At 38.9% G+C, this 21,853-nt stretch overlaps 1 protein-coding gene across 1 annotated transcript; it reads right to left on the bottom strand.

The window, feature by feature from the left end:
* Nucleotides 1–8,273: 8,273 nt before the first annotated feature.
* On the bottom strand, nt 8,274–20,751 carry LOC109039940 (carboxylic ester hydrolase). Its single transcript, XM_072305294.1, has 7 exons — nt 20,429–20,751; nt 18,951–18,954; nt 18,332–18,517; nt 17,098–17,297; nt 15,096–15,258; nt 10,256–11,197; nt 8,274–8,909 (listed from the first exon to the last, which is right to left on the bottom strand). Exons 1-6 carry the CDS (start codon nt 20,711–20,713, stop codon nt 10,980–10,982), a joined length of 1,056 nt encoding a protein of 351 aa, XP_072161395.1. The 5' UTR covers nt 20,714–20,751; the 3' UTR covers nt 8,274–8,909; nt 10,256–10,979.
* Between the last annotated feature and the right edge of the window lie 1,102 nt (nt 20,752–21,853).

Below are 21,853 nucleotides of genomic sequence, written 5' to 3'. Positions count from 1 at the left end.
CAGAATCCCACTTTAAATTCCGTCTTCGTCAGTCTTCGGGTACATTATTTGGTAGTAATATGCTTTGTCGAAGAAGCGCCCTCCAATGCTTGGGCATTGGAACTGCTTGTTTCTATTTCACTCGAGAGGTTGCCAGATTGTGCGATAATGTGAATATTTTACATGGATTTGAATCGGGAAAAGTGCTAAAAAAGCAACTTATCTGGCAACAATAGAGTCTGGGATTGACGAAAGGCTGCCTTTCTGGGAAAACCCATTATTTAGCCGGAAATGTCATTAAAACAATTCATTCCGTTTGAAGCTTCACAGCGTTCGCTCATTGCGATTCGGAACTCGAACTATACTATCGTTGAGCAGTTTTTAGACCCCTACGCCACCGATAATCTTCTTAAGAGGTAAAGATGAACTTTTGCTACTTCAGCAAGTCAAATCGCGGAAGGAGATCCATGGATTGTCTTTTTCCGCCACCCGATGGGATGACGTTCCAGTCAAATGCGTTTTTGAAGAAATGATCGATCCCCATCATCGCTTCATCTCCACACATCTATTCATGTGCAAATGATGGCACGCTCCGGCAACAAGGTTCTGTGACGAAATCATGTTTTTCTCCAGAGTCTCCAAAATGTATACATCTTAGTGATCGAATGTCCAATCACTGAGAAGAATGGCTCCCGGAGCGAGCCGAATGTCACTCGCGTAGCGAGTGATCGGGGGTCCAGGGGGCGTAGCCCCTTGGCTGGCCGTGACGGACGCGCAAAGCGCATCCAGAACGGCTAGTTTTCGTATATACTTCCATTTTCAAAATTCTCTGTAAAGACGTTCATAGCCTGTGACGCTGAATGTCTTAAAATTATAACTAACTAACTATTTTCGTGATCTACGACCCGTGATCGGTGCTCTTCACAATGTCTCAGGTCTGGATTCGACATCATGGGAGAATGAAGACACACTAAGAAAGAAAATACACCAATATCTGAAAATTTCAAAGGAAAATGCGCATGAATGTCGTCAAAAATACATGTTTTATCGATGGAGATTTGGCAACTCTCGAATGCTCATACGGCGTTCTTCCTTAGCACGGCAGCATCGACTCAGCTTTTAAAAGCAGCTTCTCACACATCCACCGAGTCGAATGAAAAAAACCGCAGTGGAAGAGGGGCGGATTAGACGATGCTTTAAACTGATACTCGAGCCGGAATTCAATTTATAATTCGAGTCTAATTAGGGTACTTATCGGCGCGTTAGGGACGCGTGGCCGGAGGGAGGGGTAGGGACACTCGCATGAATAACTAAACCACCAGATTGTCCCTTATTTCGGAGCCCTCCTCCTCTTGACTTCCGCTAATCCATTGCGACTCTGTCGACCCCACTCCGAAATCCCGACGTCTCTTCCGCACATAGTTGCCAGATCTCGCTGAAAATCAACTCATACCCGTTAAACTCGATGTGAAAAAGCTGATTTTTAGCACTATTTGACAAGCATGCTTCCGCAATGCTGAGTGGTAGCCACGGCACACAGTGGATCGAGTCAATTAGAGAAGTCGGACATGAAATTTTTAACTAAAACTGCAAATTTTTTATGTTTATTCCGTCACAATTTAAATTTTAAGGGGTGTTTTCAGTAGAAAATTTTACGAGGAAGTCAATGGAAGCTCTTTTAGAACCTCAAAGTATTATATAGACGGAGTCATAAGTTCTTAAATTTTCCAAATTATGTCCGACCTCTCCTATTGGCTCGATCCACTGTGCGGCAGTGGCGTGGCGAGAATGATCGACTATCGATGTTTCCCCAATTGAATCCGTGGTAAAGAATCGATTATTAAGGTGTTCGCTGCGAACACCGCCTGTTAATCGATCCTTTTCCATAGGTTTCAATGACAGATCAATCGATATATCGCAAGGCACGCCACGCCACTGAGCCAAGGGCTAATTGATTTTCGACTGGTTAGCGAATGATCCCGATCGATAGAAAGCATTGGTCACTGAAAAAAATATGGTGGATCATACCATACTCTGACACATTGATACGAGTATGGTAATCAACACCAGACTCTACGGTAACGTTTACCATATTATGGTAAGCATCTCCAGAGCTCTGTTGAATGCTACTATAATTCTGGCAATTTTACTGAATAATATCACTGTGTAAAAAAGCAAGTAATCTTAAGTAAGTAAGCCAGAAATATTCTTGTAAAAATTTGGATTCTATTCATCGATTTTGAACCTTAAGTGGAGTCCCTTCAAGGAGCTGATTCTGACCAAGGAAGTACTACATTGAAACAAAGTTTCCTAACTTTTCATTTTTTCTTTTCACAGAAAATAAATTTCTTTCTTTTCTTTCCTTTTTTTTCGCGTGGTTGCGTAGATAATGCTTATCGATGGCTAAAGTGCGAAACTGCGTATCCTTACGAATCAGCAAAATTAATGGGGAAAATTGCGCAGAAATATTCTTGTAGATTATAGGACATTTTGTCAACGATTTTTTGTCCGCGCACCTGTTTTTTCCAGTAATTTACGTCCACGCGTTTTTTCGGCACGGGAGTTTTGGTCCACGTGCCAGTTGAGACACAAAGTTAATTGGCCCACAAGTAAATACAAACGACAATTGCTCACGACGTTTTTGGATGAAAATATATAATGTCTTGGAAGTATGAGGGGTTGCTTGGTTTTTTGTTTTGTCTGTTTGGTCCAACGAAGAATAATATATAGTTGAGAAATTTTGGTACAAATGGGGGAGCGTCAATATTCTATGAGACAAAATTCACTAAAACCCTCTATACCTCTTTGGTGTAACAGGACTTAATTATCTTTCAAGAAATTCCCACCTTGTTACACCTGAACCGGATAAACCTCTATATTTGCCTCAGCTAAAGGCTCTTAGATTTTTCCTGTGTACGACAAGTATCTTGATTTATTTGCGAGGAAAGATCTGTACTTTTAAAGGATGCCTGTCATTCTTAATACGTTCAATTTCGTATAATACTGTGCAACACCTCTGTTGTGAAATAGTTGCTTCAGGCACTGCGGGCGGGCGGCCAGCACGGAACGCGCATTGGCGCCTACAAACCCAAGTGGATACTTCAAGCACTGTGCATTGTGTGAAGTATCCACTTAGGTTTGTAGGCGCCAGTGAGCCTCTCGCACTGGCAGCACGCCGCTCCGCTCTGTTAGGCTTTAATATTTATACTCGCATTGTCAGCGTTTTTTAACTCAGGATTTTGAAATGTTTGCACACTCTGCATTGATTATTCTCATTTGAACTGATGGGGGGAAAAATATGTATCAATTTATCAAAAGAGAATAATAATATAATGTGTGTTTTTTAAATATTGGTGGTTCCGTGTCAAATTGAATGATTTCCAAAGCACTTTAATTTTTTCTTTCACATTTTGTGCTTTTATTGTGCTGCAGCGAGGTGAAACGCTCAAAATTTGACGTATTGGACTCTTAAAGATCGATGTACAAATGGGTTAAAACTAAAGATTGCGAGCTTCTTGGTTTTTTACCTTTTTTCTTCATGTTTGCAATTTCTGTCGGTACAACTGCGGCTTATTGAGATTAATGTCGCTTGGAAAAGGTTTTACAAATATTTGCAACGTTTTAACAATATGAATGTCTTCAAAATGAAGTAATAATTTCGTAAAGAAAAAATTAAAAAAATAAAAAAAAGTATTTTAACACATGTAAGGTATACTGTACATCAAATATTTTAAGAATAGAAATAAAACTAAATATTCACCAATGACAATTTGAAATGATGATTCAAAAGGAGACAAGTTGGTTTTTGCAATCGCTAGCGATAGCAATATTCGTCATGGGAACTTTTGCTTCTGGGATATGAAAATTTTAAGGTAGGTACAGTTCGTTTGTAGTATCTTCAGAATTGAAGGGGCTATGTAATTTTGTGTCAACATCTCTTTTTTAACATTTTTAATTTTTTTTCTTTGCATACAAGAAAGCTGTTATTTACCAATTATTTATTTTCGTTGGATTATGTATGGTTTTGGGAAGTTAACGCATTTAACTTTCAGTTTCGTTTTTTCGGCGTAAAGTATGATATTTTTACTCTACGCATATACCCGAATACGCATCATAACGACGGTGAAACTACCAAACCACGTATCTCGTTTGCGGTGTTTAAAAATCTCCGCTCACATTTTATTTTTTTGAAGTAGACCAAATCCATATCATTCCTTGAAATTTTCACAGAATTTTCTCCGCACGAAGAGGAAAAATCACGGAAATTTTCAAGACTGGACGTTAAGTAGCTTTTCATTTAAAAAATAAAGTATGACAGGAAGTCTGCGACGTCGCAAACCGAAATACGTGGTTTGGTAGTTTCACCGTCGATAAGTGACCTATGTGCTTCCTATGTTGCCATTTTTTTCATTCAAATAGATGTAACCGAAATGTTAGATGTGTACTACCTATACTACTTTCATGTCATTGCTTTATTTATTTATTTACTTTTTGCGTAGGTATATATTGTTATTTTTTGCTGAATTTTGGAGAAAATATTGCTTTAAGAACGTGGAATGTAAATTAATTTTATTGAAAAAAGAAAATACCATCATTAATTTGGGCGAACAGAGAAAATATACATCAATATTTGGGTCAACATCTCCCTGATTATATAAAGGATGAATATATTAGTATTTCTGTATCAAAAAACTTAGCTTTTGTCTTCAGAGATACGATGATTCTAGTCCCAGTCAATTTGTTTTATTGAAAAAACAAAAAAACAAAAAATAAATAAAAAAAAAAAAAACAACTGAAATGTTAGCATACTATTTTCATGTCTTTCTATTTGTATCAATAGGTACTTTTTGCTTAACTTACGAACGTTGAATGCAAATTAACTTTATTGAAAAAAGAAAATAACGTCATTAATTTGGGGGAACATGTGGCTGATTATATGAAGGAGGTATATTCCAGTATTTTTGTTTAACATATTAACTCACGAGAAAATGTTCGTACATTTATCATCTAGTATTAATTATTTTTTGATGATTGGTCTAAAACATTCAATACAACCATTAAAAATTATCTCCCATCGCCGGGTATCGAACTCCCGATCACCTATTGCCCGCACCTTATCAAAAATATGCGGCACCTCAGTCGACTAGGCTATCACAGATCGGCGAAAGGACGGGAAAAAATGGCATTTAAAAGACTCGGACGATGGGCGGGACTTATCACAAGAGTTGTCCTTGAGCGATTCGGCGATTCGCGTCTTCGTAGCTTCTGGAGAAGTGAGCTAAGCGCCTTTCTCTGTGAGACATTGTTTGCCTATGCTATCATGTGTCTCAAGGTTCATATCAGCAGGCATTTGCCATCGCGGCAGTAAGCTGAGGCAATATTTCTGTATTCATGGAATAAATCAATCAATCGAGTTCCGATTTTGGCTCATATATCCGTAACGGGTCCTCCAGAGCAGTTTTCCACCTTGCACAATAGTTATAATTTCTTTATTTCTATTTGTAAAATTTGAGGTGGGATAATGGCGGCTTCTCAAGAGCAACAAGGTAGGCGATCTTTTGCACCAACGAACAGAAAACTGATGGCGAAAAATAACCAATCAGAACCTCCCAAAAAAAAGAATTTGCCTAAAAACGGAACTTTGTGGATCTGCGCAGATTTACCAGTCAGACACGACATCTCAAGTTGGAAAAAAACTCGCTGAAAGCGAATTTTAGCAATCAACACAACTTGACGTAGAGACATGATTGGCTAAAAAATACAACGGTTTTTGATACATCGGAAAATCAACCAAAAATCGGAGACTGGGCGAAACGCTCAAGGTCGCAGAGGTATAGGGAATCCCATAGCGAAAGCAACGGAACGATTGTAATATCATGGGGAACTCCGTTCCCATGACAAAAGTAATATTATTTCATTTAGAAAATGAGCAGCCATAACAATACCTCCTTCTCTCTCAATTTCTCATTCCCATATTGTCAATATAATTGTACATACCGACTAAAATATAACGCCTGAACCAAGTCACCGTTGCTTATTTTACGTGTGGGCTTAAACTACGGGACAAAAAAGGTGCGCGGACAAAAAATCGTTGACTAAATGTCCTGAAACCATTCTTGTAAAAATTTGGATTCTGTTCATCAATTTTCAACTTAAATGGAGTCCTAGTAAGGAGATGACTTTTGAATAATGAAATACTACATTGAATCAAATTTTCTTAAACTCTCATTTTTTCTTTTGCACAATAGTGCTGCGGTGCGTTGTTCCGTGAGAGATTCAGATTGATGGCTAAAGTGCAAAACCACGTAACTCTATGGCGTGACTATTGTGAAATTGCGAATTTTGCCGTGCCTCGACTTCTTCTGCGATGGTGAATAAATGTTTCCAATACAGCCTTAATTTTTCTTATACAATAATTAATTAATTAATAAGTAATTAATTTCCCGTATTATCCCTTTCCTTAGTATAGCCCGGGAAAGTCATCACGGAGGTGTCTCCAAAATTCGGTTCTGTCCGGATATGGATTTTGTCGCTCAGTGAATTGTTTGTCTAAATACTCGTAAGTGAAATTCTGCTCTGATCCTACAGTGTTCCACGTCACATTCTCCTGGGTGGGTCCCCTGAAAACGCAAAGTTCATGGATAAGATTTCAGGATGAGATATTATTTAAAATTTTCGAATTATGTTTTTGCTTTGACACAAGAACACACTCTTTTTAGTGGGCTGACTTTTGAAATTCAATCGGAGTGCACTCCCGTTAATTCTGCGACTGAGTACAGGGGAGAATTTCATGAGCGCCGCCGCCCGCGGCGCACTATGGTCCAAAACTCAAGAATAGGAATAAATAAGTCGGATAAGGACTGAAAGATCACGGAAGTTTCGTAATTGTTTTTTTGAGTCGCCGATCTCGAATTTGATGTCAAATTGCCTAAATTTCAATACCCTGACCTATTAATTGTAGGCAAGTTTATGGCACGCTATGGCGCGGCGTGCTGCCGCTGCCAGCTCGAAATGCACACTAACGCCTACAAACCTAAGGGGATACTTCAAGCATTGCGCAAAATGCACACTGACGCCTACAAACCTAAGGGGATACTTCAAGCATTGCTCAAAATGCACACTGATGCCTACAAACCTAAGGGGATACTTCAAGCATTGCGCAAAATGCACACTGACGCGTACAAACCTAAGGGGATACTTCAAGCATTGCGCAATGCGTGAAGTAGTCCTTTGGGTGTGTAGGCGTCAGTGCGTGTTTCGCGCTGGCAGCACGCCGGCCGTGGCGTGGCGCTCCCGACCGACGCGGGCGGGTGGTGAACGATTGAGGGGAGAGCTCCCTGGCCGAGAAAATCGCATGTCGTGTAATTTTTTTTTTTTTTTTTTTTTTTTTTAAATTTTTTTTTAATCTACAACTTTTAAAATTACACACTGATCGTGTGAAATAATAAGGGAACGTTCAACGCTAGATGAATAAAGGCAGGTCGTGTGCCATGCGCGCTGCGGAAAGCGCGGCGCAGCGCAGGGCGGCTCATGAAATTCTCTCCTGTGCCCTGTCGTTGATTCTGCGTAAATCCGTCTAAATTGGTGCAGAAGATATAGCTACAGTGAGAAGGTCGGAGCGGCTAACGGGTGCAACGCGAAGTTGAGGTGATTCGACGGTTTCCATTTTTTGCGTCAGAGCGACGTGTGATATATCGCATCAATTTGTTCCATAATTTCAGCCACTTGTCATTTTTTTCGAATTTGGAGATCGCACTTCTGTTGTCATGAGACCAAAGAATTCATGTGCATTTGACAAAGAAATTCAACGTAATAAAAGCCGGGTTTTTTAAGGGGAAAATATCGCATTCGATACTGATATCGAAACACCTCTCGAATGCGTTATTTTCCCTCTCAAGAAATCCTGCCTTTAATACGTTTTTGTTTTTTGGTACATGAATTTTTTAGTCTTATGACAATAGAAGTGCGATCTAAAAATTCGAAAAAAATGACAGGTAGCTGAAATTATGGAACGAATTGATGCGATGTATCGCACGTCGCCCTGACACAAAAAATGGCAACCGTCGTATCACCTTATTAAGTGACACTGCACGCAACTATCCGTACTCAATGGACACGCGTATTGCATATCCAAAAAGCTGAATGCGTTTTAGCTTTCTTTTTGGGTGTCCAGACGAAGTTGAATGTAACGCGAAAAACAAGAGTATAAATCAGCGCTCAAAACCGGACTTTTCGGATTTTTTTGTTTTGTTTTTTTTTGGGGGGGGGGGGGGGGGTGTTTCCAGGGCGCATTAGGAGCAACTAAAAAATGGTCCTAATGGATTCATCCAAAGAGGTCCTACAAATTGTTTCAGCCCGATCGAAGACGGCAGCCTTGAAAGTTCCCCTTGTTAGTCCCATTTCATCAAAATCAATCGATGTATTGACGATCAATCAATGTACTCCATGTATTGATGCTTGATGACTCATTTTCGATAGCATATTTTGCCTTTTGCCAAGTCTTGTAGTCTACACGTCAAATAACTACGACAAATATATTTTTTAGTATCATTCAATTAGGGTAAGGGCTCATAGTGAACTCGGGAAACGGGGAAACTTAAGACACCGGAAAAAATACTTCATTGAAATACTGAATGCCGGAAACTTTGTTTAAGCTACTTGTAAAGTTGTGTGCCAAATTTTGTATTTTCTTTCTTTGTGCAAAATGGGAAAAGTCAGCAAAAATATTGTAAAATAGTAGAGAGGGAATATGGAATTTTTAGTACACTTTAAACGTTTTCACTGCGACACTTACTCAAAGATTAGGAAACTAGTGAAGAGGTCGACAAGTCTCTCTGAAACATCTACTTCAGTCTGGGTGTCTGTTGACCGATTGAAGTATTTAGAAGTTTCAAAAAAGTTTAGCAAGATGTCCGAGTGGCCAGGTTTCTCTGCAGGCAATTTAGAAATAAGTATTTTATTAATCACAAAACTTCAATCGTTGCAGATGTGCATCAATTTTTGGTGTTCACAATCTTGGTTACAGTTGAGGACATAATCTTCCTCTAAACTTTGAAAAAATGAAATCGAGTAAATAAAAAATAATTCTGCCCGAACTGCATCAATATATTCTAACAGATTTTGCTCTGAAGAGAAAATCATATCCTGAAAGGTCTTAGTTGTGTATTTCATCGCCATGTCATTACATTCCGGCCAAAGTATCACAAGCGCCATGCGAAGACTCAAAATTTCCACCGCCATTTAATTTTTTTACAGCGAAATTGTTCAACAAAGCTGTTCGAAATTTTTTTTTATGCTGACGATAAAATTCAGTGAAACATTCAAACATATTCAACCAACATTTTCTCTTTAATAAAATAAAATGGCGGTGGAACTTTTAAAAGGCCGTATGGAGCTTGTGATACTTAGGCCGGAAGGCCGAGGTGATTCTATGAAGCAGCAGAATGTATGCCTTCAACTGCCATTTGGACGTATTTCTACCAAACGGAACTATGTGCATTAAGACATGAGCCCTGAGACCCATAAGCATATGTGCATAACAAGGCTCACTTTATAATGCACATAGTTCCGTTAGATAGAAATACCTACGTCCATTTCTTGAAGGAATAAAACAGTATTGAAAAGGGCACGGTACGTTGGCAATACCTACAGTTCATGGTTTTGCATTAGGATTTAGTGCGCAAATATCATCGGAGGTCACGAAGAAGGTTTAAGTGCGAGGCAAGATTGATTGATGCTGATGTAAAAGTTTAGAAAATTAGGAAATCCTGAAAATTGCTGACGCCCCCCTTCCCCCTTAGAAATTTCAGGTGATACGGTATTGAGACCTTCTGGACCCTCGTATTTTAGCCACTCCTCTGCGCCATTTAATTAGGGCCTGTTCATTTTTTCGGTGTAATTTATGTTATTAGTTACGAATGTTGCCGTGGCAATCCACACTTGAGTTTTACAAAGTACTCCCAGTTTATTTTTCTTGCTGTTTTACCTTCACTGAAAAAAAGGCTCTTGGATCCAGAGTCCAGACTTTCAAAAAATTTGACAAGAAAAAATACTCTTGATTCAATCGGACTTTTGCTTGATTCGAGAGCCTTTCTTAATTCAAGCGGATTTCCTTTTGATTCAAGCAAAAATCCAATTAAATCAAGAGATTTTTTTCTTGTCAATCTCTTTAAGAGTCTGGACTCTGGATCCAAGAGACTTTTATTTCCAGTGTATTTTCAGCTTATTTTTCCGTTTTTTATTCAACTTCATCACGCGCAGAGCTGCAGGCGTTTACCTGTGATAACGTCTCTTGGACCGTACACGTTGTTCCACGTTGAATGACGGTAAGGAAATGCATATTGGTAGGCGTATGTTGGTCCTCCGTTGAGCAGTGACGTTTGTATCACAAGCTGGTAGAAATACGCATCCGTCATCAGCTGAAATATGCAACAAAAAATAAAAACGTATGAAACAAACTAACAAAAAAAGTCAACCTTAGAAAACTTAAATCTCCGCTGGAATTTTCAATCCTTAATGATATGTAGCGACAGTATGTGGAAAACCAAATTCTCTCAAGGTTGAACTTTTTTTGTGATTTGGACACACCTTTTCGCTGTTTTTTAGCTTCTTTTGTTCTCATTATGTTTAAAAAGTTTCAGAGCAGCATCTCATATATAATTTTCTTCTATTCGTCATAGTAGGTGCAACTACTCTAATAGGATCACAAACAACTAGGAAAAGACACACATTTTTGCCGCCGATATTAAAGGCCGTGATGATGATTAATACATCAATAGGTACCCATATTGTGAATATTTAATTTCAAAGAAGGTTGCAATGTTTCAAGACATTCCGCGCAGAAAAAAGCAGAGGATGCAATAATTTTTGGATAGTCAAGTTAGATATTTAACGATAAGTAACAGAGTCAATACCCGGCAAACATTAAAATAAAAATAAAATTCGCCAAAACTTCATAAAAAACCGAAATGTGAAATACCAACCAAAGCTCGAGACTTTATTTAAAAATTTACACCCAACTTGTGCCCGCCAACACTTACAATTGTGAGTGACTTTTGAGTAACTTGCGGCGGGAAACCAAAGTAGAAGTCGGAAATTCTGGCCATGCATTTTGGGACGTCCTCTTCAGGTATGTACTGTGGTAGAAACAGTAGCTGCGGTAGATACCGTTCTGGATTAGCTTTGATTTGCTCAACAAATTTCGGATACCCGTAAATATCTGGGAACATTAAAAAATAAAAAAAATAAAGAATGAGCATCGTATTGAGATCGTCACGGAAAAAAATTGTTTCGGGTTATCCCCTAAAATTGTGGTGTTACCCCAATTTGTTGGATGATATGGAGATTTTTAATTGATTGTAGTATTATCGCAACTCAATTTGGGGTAGTTATCGGAGTAGTTGGGGTATCAGAGTAAGTTGGGGTAGTTGCCGAAGCATCCAATTGAAAACGTCCCGGAAAAAATTGTTTGGGGTTATCCCCTAAAATTGTGGTACCACTCCAATTTGTTGGATAATATGGAGATTTCCAATTGATTGTGGTAGTGCCGCAACTAAAGTTGGAGTGGTGTTGCGATGGTTACCTAATTTACTGGGGTAAATTTAGGTTAGTAACCTAATTTACTGGGGAAGTACCACAATTTAATTGGTGCGAACAGAAACACATCAACTCGGTAACTCAAAAGTGCTTAATTTTCATTCAAGATAGTCAGTTTACATTAAGGTTGAATACGCATCCATTCCAACTGGGACATTTAAAGTGTCCTTAAGCACCTGTCTTTCGGCACCGAACTTATTTTTCTTGTACTAACTTCTTCAACCACTGTGCGGTTTTGCGTGTATCTTGATGATTTTCATTTTTACGAGTTGGTGTGTTTTCGTTTACACTGATTCAATTAAGTGAAAATGTTCATATCACCCAACAACCCTGTGCTCTTTTTTTCGTGAATTCTGCTTCGTCTTTTATGAAGAATAGATTTTGACGGTAGGTTATGGATCCATTTTTGACTAAAAAAACAAATGAATTAAGTACAGGCTCGGACTCGCCATAAGGCCAATCTGCCATTGGCAGATACCGCCCTTGGCAGATACCGCCCTTGGCGCGCCAAAAACGCGCCCCTCTGACAGATAGCAAAATAAGAAGAGAAAAAAGATTACGACCGAGAATATATGCGGAAAATTTCTTAAATGAACGGAAGAAGAGAGAGTTAGGAGTGAAGAGAGGTGCTTTTACGCATAGTGATGAACAGAGGTCCAAGAACAACTTTCTGAAGCGTAAACACTTTTCTGTGAAATTGTCACCTTTTTGTTGACATACAGGCGCTTTATCCCCCACCTTCATTCTCTATGTGTAACTCCCGTAGAAACGATAGCCGGTTCGATTTTTAGACATACGGACACTTTATAGACCTCAAGAGACCTTTAAACATATTTCTTCCTTTTTAAAATGACTATTGATTTGGACATATCATAGCATATCTCGGGCAAACTTAACCTTAATTTATTTCGATATTCAAAAGTAAGAGACATCTAAAGCGTAAACGCGATACAACTATTCTCGCAAGATGGATGTCCACATTGCATATGAAAAATGTAAGACGCTATGGCGTGAGTCGTAAACTCGCAATGCTCTGCTCTAGTTTAAAGCAACATTACAAATAAGACAAACGGAAACAAACACAACATGGAAATAGAGCGAGGGGAAGGATGCGCGTCAACGACGGCGCAGGGATACGACTATTCGTACTTGATTGACGTCCGTGCTGCATCTGAAAAATTGAAGGCGCGATGACGCGAAGCGTGAGTTTTCAATGCCCTGCTATATGCTGCGAATGAGGTGTCGCTCAGATTCGGGAGAAAAGTTAAAAAAGAGGCCCGAACACATCTCTCCTACCTTCGGCTGTGTTATTCACGTAGTGCTTGAAGCACCATTACGAATAAGACGAACGCAAACAAACACATTATGGAAATAAAGCGATTGAAAGGATACGCGTCAACGACGGCGCAGGGATACAACTATTCGTACTTGATGGACGTCCGTGCTGCATCTGAAAAATTGAAGGCGCGATGACGCGAAGCGTGAGTTCTCAATGCCCCGCTATATGCTGCCAATCAGGTGTCGCTCAGATTCGGGAGAAAAGTTAAAAAAGAGGCCCGAATACGTATTTCTTGTCGTCGGCTGTGTTGATACTCATTCTTTCTTCTTTTTTCAGGTTCTTTTCTGATTCCTTTTTAGGATGGATTTTTAGACCCACGTCTTAAGCTCATGTAAACTGCAGCACTGACACGGTTCTTGTGGAAATTATGGTGCTTGAGTGCGTCCAGTGGCTTTAATTTTTTTTTCTTTAATTTCAGAAGTCTGTCGGTCACTTCAATTTTACGATTTTTACTCTGTACGATTAATAAACTTTGAACCTGAAAATAGCGTAAACTTGTGCTGCTTTGCCAAAATTTTCTGAACCCCTCTCCACGAAGGAGATGCCCCATCAGGAAATATCACATTACGCCCCTTTAACCAGCCAAGGGTCTATGTCGCAGATGCGAGCCAGTCCGACCCTGATTAAGTATTACACAAAAGGCTATTTGTGAAGGCGAATGAAAATAATTTAGATTTTGAAAGTAATAATATCTATACTGCCGCGCTAAGGAAGTACGCCGTATAAGCCTCTTGACGTTGCTAAATATCCTTTGACAAATCACGAATTTACGGATTTTATAAATATTTTACCTTCTATTTTTCAGAGAAGTTTGTTCGTAATTTGACCTGCAGTTCCCTGAAAATTTCAAGGAATAATATTCATAGCTTTCTAAAAAAAAAAAAAAATCTGAAAGGAAAGAGCCGTATGCAAAAACGACATTTTTCGCCCCCCCACTAAAACTTATTCAAACTTCGTCTATCAGTCACTAATACTGGAGCGCTTCTTTCCCCAAATTTTCAGACCCCCAAAAAATTTTGGGGGGGCGCTAGGGGGGGTGGAAGTCAAAACCTGTGAACCTCGATATCTTTCGAACGAAAAAAGATATTGAGGCCCGGTTTGGACGAAAAATCGTCTAAAATTGCATACTTTAAGATTCTAAAGGTCAAAATCCCAAAATTACATTTTTCAGTTAACTTATGTGCCTTTTTTCAGTTTTTGAGGAAAAACAATTTCTTTTAAACAGATTAAACTGAAATTTCACATTTTTTGATTTGAACCAAAACCAGTTCTCTAGATTGCTCGTCTTTTTCCGCATCCAACAAGTGGTCGTATAAGCTGGGGAACTGAACGGTTCCGGAGTTATGATCGATTGAAGTTTCCGCTCAACGCGCGCCGACCGATTTTCGCGCGCAAAAAAGTCGGATTTGACTGTTATTCAATCAGATTGAATGTTCAAACTGAGCAAAATGCATTATTAGGGACTCTTGAGGGTCGCTGAGTTCAGAAATTACAGATACTTCCAAAGAATTCACGTTTTTAAAATTACAGCTCCGTAGCGCTATTTTAGAGGCCCACTGAGCGCCAACCGGCCGCTCAGTGGTCCTGTACGGAGCTGTAATTTTAAAATCTGTAACTTTTTTGCGCGCGAAAATCGGTCGGCGCGCGTTGAGCGGAAACTTCAATCGATCATAACTCCGGAACCGTTCGGTTCCCCAGCTTATACGACCACTCGTTGGATGCGGAAAAAAACGAGCAATCTAGAAAACTGGTTTTGGTTCAAATCAAAAAATGTGAAATTTCAGTTTAATCTGTTTAAAAGAAATTGTTTTTCCTCAAAAACTGAAAAAAGGCACATAAGTTAACTGAAAAATGTAATTTTGGGATTTTGACCTTTAGAATCTTAAAGTATGCAATTTTAGACGATTTTTTGTCCAAACCGGGCCTCAATATCTTTTTTCGTTCGAAAGATATCGAGGTTCACAGGTTTTGACTTCCACCCCCCCTAGCGCCCCCCCAAAATTTTTTGGGGGTCTGAAAATTTGGAGAAAGAAGCGCTCCAGTATTAGTAACTGATAGACGAAGTTTGAATAAGTTTTAGTGGGGGGGCGAAAAATGTCGTTTGTGCATACGGCTCTTTGGCAACTTCTGAAGGCTCACACGGCGTTCTTCCTTAGGACGGCAGTATAGTGGTCATACTCACGGCCGGTAAAGTAAGAACCGTCGTAAGTTGTGGCGCCGTTGATCCATGTGAAGTTGGGTTGGCTGAGCATCTCAGTCGGATTCGAGAGAAAGAATGGATACGCGGTGATACTGTAGTCCAACACTGGAACCCACGTCATCACCAGGAAAGGTGGGTAACCGGGCTGTCCAAGAAAAATTATCAAGTTTTAAACGAGGATTTTTAAAACGAACTAAAATGGTAGCAATTAACAAAGTTTACAGGCCAAATAATGCATTTATTTTTTATTACTTTTTTTGCATTTTACATTAAAAACATGGCACGCGTTCAAGTTTTTTCCAAAAAAAGCTCAGGAGTCGACTCAAAAGTCTATGTGCGGTATGTTTGTACTATTAAAGGACCAAAAAGGTTCATATTCTTGGTTTCGAGGCTCTTTATGAGGAACTGAATACCATGCGCCAAAAACGTTTCCCATTGAACGAAAAATTTCCACCAAGTCAGGTTTTTTCAGTTTTCTCGACTTTTTTTTGCTAGAGTTGGTCACTTTTTGAAACAACCTATTCATTTGAACGTCTTGGAGGACAAGTCACATAAGTACAGTTTTTCAAAAAGGTAACGTTGCATGGTGGCAACGATCATGGTGTCAACAAACCAAAAATCTGATCATGGAGTCAACGATTGTTGACGTCGTGATCAGGCAGTAAAACGCAAAAATGGGCCCTGAGCATGGTGTCAACGATCACGGTGTCAACAAACAGAAATATATCCTCCTTGTGAGTAAAATTAAAAAATTAAGTGTACAGGAGAGGTCTGGGTCACGTATTGTTGGATTAGGTTAGTTTAGGTCAGGACATGTACGGTTAGATTAAGTAGGTAAGGTTAAAGTTATGTAGGGTAAGGTCGGGGAAAGGTAAGGTTAGGTAAAGTTGGGTAAGGTTAGGTTAGGTTAGGTTAGGTTAGGTTAGGTTATGTTAGGTTAGGTTAGGTTAGGTTAGGTTAGGTTATAGTAAATAGCACAAGAAAAACAAGACTTGAAATTTAAAAGGTGTTACTGAGGCAAGTTTTAAGTTTCGTTGACGTCGTGATCGTTGACACCGTGATCATTTTTCATAAGGGTCAGAATTTTTTATTTTTGGATGATCATGGTGTCAACAAAAACTTAGAAAAACTGTTTGTTGACACCAAATTGAGATATTACTGGTTTCAAGTAATACTGGTCTTAATGTATATTCTTTAAAAAAAATTCGCTCCCAAATTAATTACAATTTTTAAGCATCAAAAAGCCAGTTTGGACTTTCTTTCCAACATGAGGATCCATGTGATTTTGAAACTTCAACTGCACGTATTCCTCGAAATCGCAACAAATGCACTTATGCGCACTATCCTCTAAGTTCCTCATTTTATGACTGCTTATTTTTTGTCACTGAAGAAAAACTGCAGGTTGTGAGAGCCGTAGTTACAGGCTGCAGCACTGACGTCCGTTTGCGGGCTCATGGACTCGGAGTTCCGGGTGCTGGAGCCGTATTTCCTATACTGCTCCGGGTACAGAAGCCAGAACAACGTATGCTTCACCCGTAACTTTCGGCCTTTTAGCCCATAACGGACGGTAGCGCTATAAAGCCCTCCAGAACGGACTTGACGCCCGCAGTTCTTTTTTTCAGTCTGCAGATAGCCCTGGATAGACGATCAAATCCCCGAATCAATTCCGATCAAAGTAGCATCAAAGTGTCGGGAGTTATCAGTCTTAAACTCATTAATTTGCTTAATTTTAAAATGAAAACTTGGCAGAAATGTTTCCTGTGGCAGGGAATGATGAATGGTGGCACTCCATTCTGATCTTACTTTGAACAAAATAGTGCAACCCGTCAAAATTTGATGGTGGATGGTGACCATCAGTCATCGGCATGTCTTGATCTTTGATCGGATTGATTGTCGGATTGATTGTCTTTGATCGGAATTGGTTCGGAATTTGATCGTCTATCCAGGGCTGATGAGCATAAACGCTCTTTGTTTCTGAGCTCACCGGAGATGTGTTGAGCTGTTGTTCGATGAGCTCGTAGGCAGGAACCTCCTGCATGCACGCCAGAAGAGCAGAAGAATTTTCCAAAGGACAGTTGAATCTCTCGCCGAGTCGCTCTGTTGCCGAGTTTACGAACGCCACCGGCAAATGGGCCACTGGCATAGCCACCGTCCCGGATATTGAGATCCCTTTCTGGAACAGCCCTGAAATCAAATCATCCAAGTTTCCACAACTTTTATGTATACATTTTTTTACCACATTTCAAATAGCCCATCACTAAAAAAAAAAATCGGTTATGCTTACCGAATGTTTGGTGTTTTATATCATCCCAAATATTCAGTTTGTCAAGCTGAACTTTCGGGTCGTGTAACCGAACACTCGGCATGTATGACCACACTCAGTTTGTTAGTTCATTTTAACGCACAAGTTTGGTTACACGACCGAGAGTTAAGTTTGACAAATTCGGTTTGGCGAACCGAAAATTCAGTTTGACGAACCGAAAATTCAGTTTGACGACGCAAAAATTCAGTTTAACGAACCGAATTAGTTGGGATGATATGGAAAGCCGAACTTTGGTACATTATGACCGAACTTTTTTTCAATGTAGGTCTAATTCCACTCCTATTACCCCAGCTCCAGGTGACCATTGCCCCAGACCATCCAACTCGGGTCACCTGGCTGGGAATCAAACCCAGGACTCTCTCTAATATAGGTACTCAAGTTTTGGCCGATGAAGTCAGCATAATCATATCTACGTTTCAATTATCTTGAAGTCGGTAAGCCTATTATTTTATAAACGATTGGTTTACGTCGTGAAATAATTTTCCGATTCTTTTTCATAAAACCGTCCTCTGACGGAATTCAAAAATACTTGGAGAATTTGCAAGGGTCTGAAATTTGATGAATTTCCTGTTTAAGTGGAATCCTCTGAGTGAACTGAACACGAAGATACCCTTGATTCATAAATTGAGCAATTATTAGAGGAGATATGACAAAATAACCGATTCTGCTAAAATACATGTGTTTAAATGGGAAATGCCGCCAGATGACGTCACAAGGCGGCACATTTTCTCACTTTTAAATCAATTTTTCTCCAATTTCCCATGTCAGAAAAAAATTATGAAAAATGTTGCGAACTCAGCTCATCAGGCACTTTCAGATGAAGCAATAAAAAAATTGCGTGCAAATTCTCCTCATAATTATTTCAAATTTTCAAAGTGGCTCTTGAAATATTTACCTTGTGCCGACTTAGCGAAAAATAAAGTGTGGACGCTCACGCCACCGACACTTTCACCGAAAATGGTAACATTATAAGGATCGCCTCCGTAGTCCCGGATATTCTCCTTCACCCATTTCAAGGCTAAAACTTGGTCCTTTAAACCGAAATTTCCTGGTGCTTCTTTGTCACCCGAACAGTAAAACCCTGAAAAATGATTGAGAAATTATGGAATCTCTTAATTTTGAATATCGAAACGGAGAGAATTTGTGAACGTTAGACACGCTTCCTGTGCACAAAGCGCTTTTAATGCTAGATGATAAACCATCAGTATTTATTTTAATAGTAACAATAATGACAACTAGAATCTTAATTTATACTAAATTGTATGTTTAAAAAAAGGAAACAATATTTTCGAAAATTTTGACTATGTTTATAATTTCTATATTCAATTCTATATTCCTATGATCCTATATTTCTATGATCAATTTCTATATTTCAATGCCTTGTTCGGAAGGCAATAATGTTAACTCCGTGGTCCAGGTCAATGGGTCACTAAACTTTGTGTTTTTAATTTGATATTTTGAAAATGATAGGCGAGTGATTTATTGCGTATTTTTGGACAAAATCCCGGACAAGCCCGCCTAAAATAAGTCCAAACACTCAAAGGAATTCCAAACACAATACAATGGCGGGAAAATGATATAAATGGTGTACTACGGTAGTCAACTCGCTACCTCCTCTCATTTTCCACTCACGCTTGTTAGAATGCAACGTATTACAATGAGGAACTGTTGCTTGTTTACTAAAGATAACATGGGTAAAATTTGATTCTGAAAGATATAGTTTCAACTTTCCTATTAATTCCATATATGAAGAGTAGAAAGACATTTGAAAGAAGTAGTAGAAAGACATTTGAAAGGAGTAGTAGAAATCCATGGCTTCTGATTTGCGCAGGATGACATCATTCGGTTCGCTTCGAGAACAGGGCGTTTTAAATTTGCAAAAGTGTTGCGTTTTTTTGTATTTCATAGTTTCCGAGTTACTTTTTCGCGTTTTTGATGTGCGCATCTTGTTTAATGCTCCATTCACTTTTAGAAAAATGTATTTGCAAGTCAAAATTCGTTCATTGTTTAGTGACCCATTGCTGCAAAATTTTTCGCCTTCAATTCATGCGTTAGGCAGAAAAGGGTACTTCGGAGCCACAATAGTGGTATTCCCGTTCCTTGCTATTAACAAGACACCGCGCCGCGCTGTTTCGCTTTAATTCCTCCAATATATAGTCAAAAATGAACTGCCTCGAGCCAAAATTTTGTGAGTTACCGAAGAGAGTAGCAATGACCAAATTATCAAAATTGAGTTTCATCCGAAATTCGAATAATCTAATTTAAATGAACTCACTGATCCAGGTATTACAGGGATATCTTCCTATTCATTAAAACAAGTAGTAAGCCTACGACAATTGACATAAGCTTCAGGAAAAATAGCAGAAAGTTTATATTATTTTGGAGGGGAGCAGCATCGTCTGCTGTCTAATGCAAATCGCCAATTTTCAATCCGAAGATGTATTTGTCGTATATTAAAAACGCTGTAACTTTTCAGGTAGACAAAGGTAAATTTCTTCGATGTTTATTCATCCGAGCAGAGTTTTTTGGATGACCAATGATAACTTCACAAAATACAAAAGTTTCATACGGTAAAATAATCCACTTGAGCGAAAGTACTTTCAGTTGATTCACCTACTTTCGTCCAAGTTGATAATTTTACTGCATGAAACTTCTGTATTTTGTGAAGTTATCATTGGTTATCCGAAAAACTTGGTTCGGACGAATAAACATCGAAGAAATTTACCTTTGTCTACTCGGAAAATTTTCTCAAAACCTCAATTCTGTATTTTCTGTTCTCTTTGCGAACATGGCAGAGTAGTGGTCTAGATATTTTGCAACATAGAATTAAAATGTGGCCTGTTCTGATTTACTCAACGCTTTTATGTGACAAAGATCGTGCATAGAATTAAAATGTGACCTGTTCTGATTTACTCAACGCTTTTATGTGACAAAGATCGTGCATAGAATTAAAATGTGACCTGTTCTGATTTACTCAACGCTTTTATGTGACAAAGATCGTGTGCGTACCGAAAACGTCGAGCCTGTAATTGAATATTACAAGAATAAAATCGTATCTGGAATCCAGAAGGTAGTGAGGTCCGTAAAGGTCCATTTGGTCCGAACCCGTGGTCCAACCACCGCCGTGTATGAAAACCAATACTGGTAGATTCGAGTAGGCCCTACCACCATCACCTTCATCATTTTCACCCTGCGAACTGTAAGTTTGCGTCGAACTTTGAGTTTGCGTCGAACTTTGAGTTTGCGTATTGTAGTAACTATTGATGTCATCCTTCATACCATCAAAAAAATAACGCACCTAAAATCATCACAAAAAATCACAAAACAAGCCTGATCAGATGAGATTCCGGAAAATTCTCATTTTTTTTATTCCTGTTAGAGTTTTCTTTTGTATTTAATCCCGGGAAATGGCTGGTTTTAGAATGGTTCTGTATTTCATATTTTATACCGTGACATATTTTTGAAGCTATCCTTTATGACCTGAGACTACTCAAATCAGTGGGACTGGAAACCATAAAATCAGAATTATGTAAGTCGCGATATTATAGAAAATCTAGTGGCTATTTCATAATCATCCCATTTTAGTCTAAATGTTCCTTTTTTGTCTCGTGAAGTATGGCAGCAGCTGAAATAGCCTTAACTATCTACAGTCCGCGTAACATCCCGTTTTTAAAAAAAATTATTAAGTTAAATTTGCATTACAGTATTTGAATATCTCCGTTTTGTTTTGTCGCAAAATATACCTTAGCTGATCTAAAAAAATATCACCAACATAGCTCAATATGTCATCTACACATAGTCAACATTTTCTGCAAAAAGTTAATATTTTCCCCTTGTAACATGCAATGTCGACTTACAATAATGGTTTTGGGTTATTCTTATTTTGTTCGTTTTTTTTTTTCATTTACAAGCGAAAAAATTAATGATATTACGGATAATTAGAAAGAAAATTTTAGACTCACACTCGGTCTATAAACATTGAGTCGTAAGCAGTCCTCGTCGCCCGTTACTTGAAGAGGCTGGGAAAGATCATTGTTAGCCCTTTGGACACACTCCGGGCCGTCTTCAGTCGCGTGGAAGGTTCCATTTATAGGTTCTGCTGGCTCTGGGTCCTGATAAATGTGGAATAGCTCTTACAGTACGAGATAGCGCTGTTTTTTTTGTGAATTTAAGGAAAACAAGGATTTCATTTTGCAATTAGGAATTCAATTTCTAGCTCATCCGTGAAAACACGTATGTGCACAGGTGAACAAATGGCACATACGTTGTTTCTAAACCGAGCCAGAGATTGGAATTCCTTGTCGCAAAATGATCTCCAAGTGAAGTGAAGACTCACAGCAGTGTGTGATCGTACACGGAGAAAAAAAACCTTGTGCGTGGGACCCAAAGTTTAGGTTATATGGATCTCTGAAGTTTT

Source organism: Bemisia tabaci, chromosome 10 (genome assembly GCF_918797505.1).
Source record: "Bemisia tabaci chromosome 10, PGI_BMITA_v3".
In the NCBI taxonomy this organism is placed as follows: Eukaryota; Metazoa; Arthropoda; class Insecta; order Hemiptera; family Aleyrodidae; genus Bemisia; species Bemisia tabaci.
Note: the sequence above shows the minus strand (reverse complement) of the source record. Positions and strands in the feature narration are given on the sequence as shown.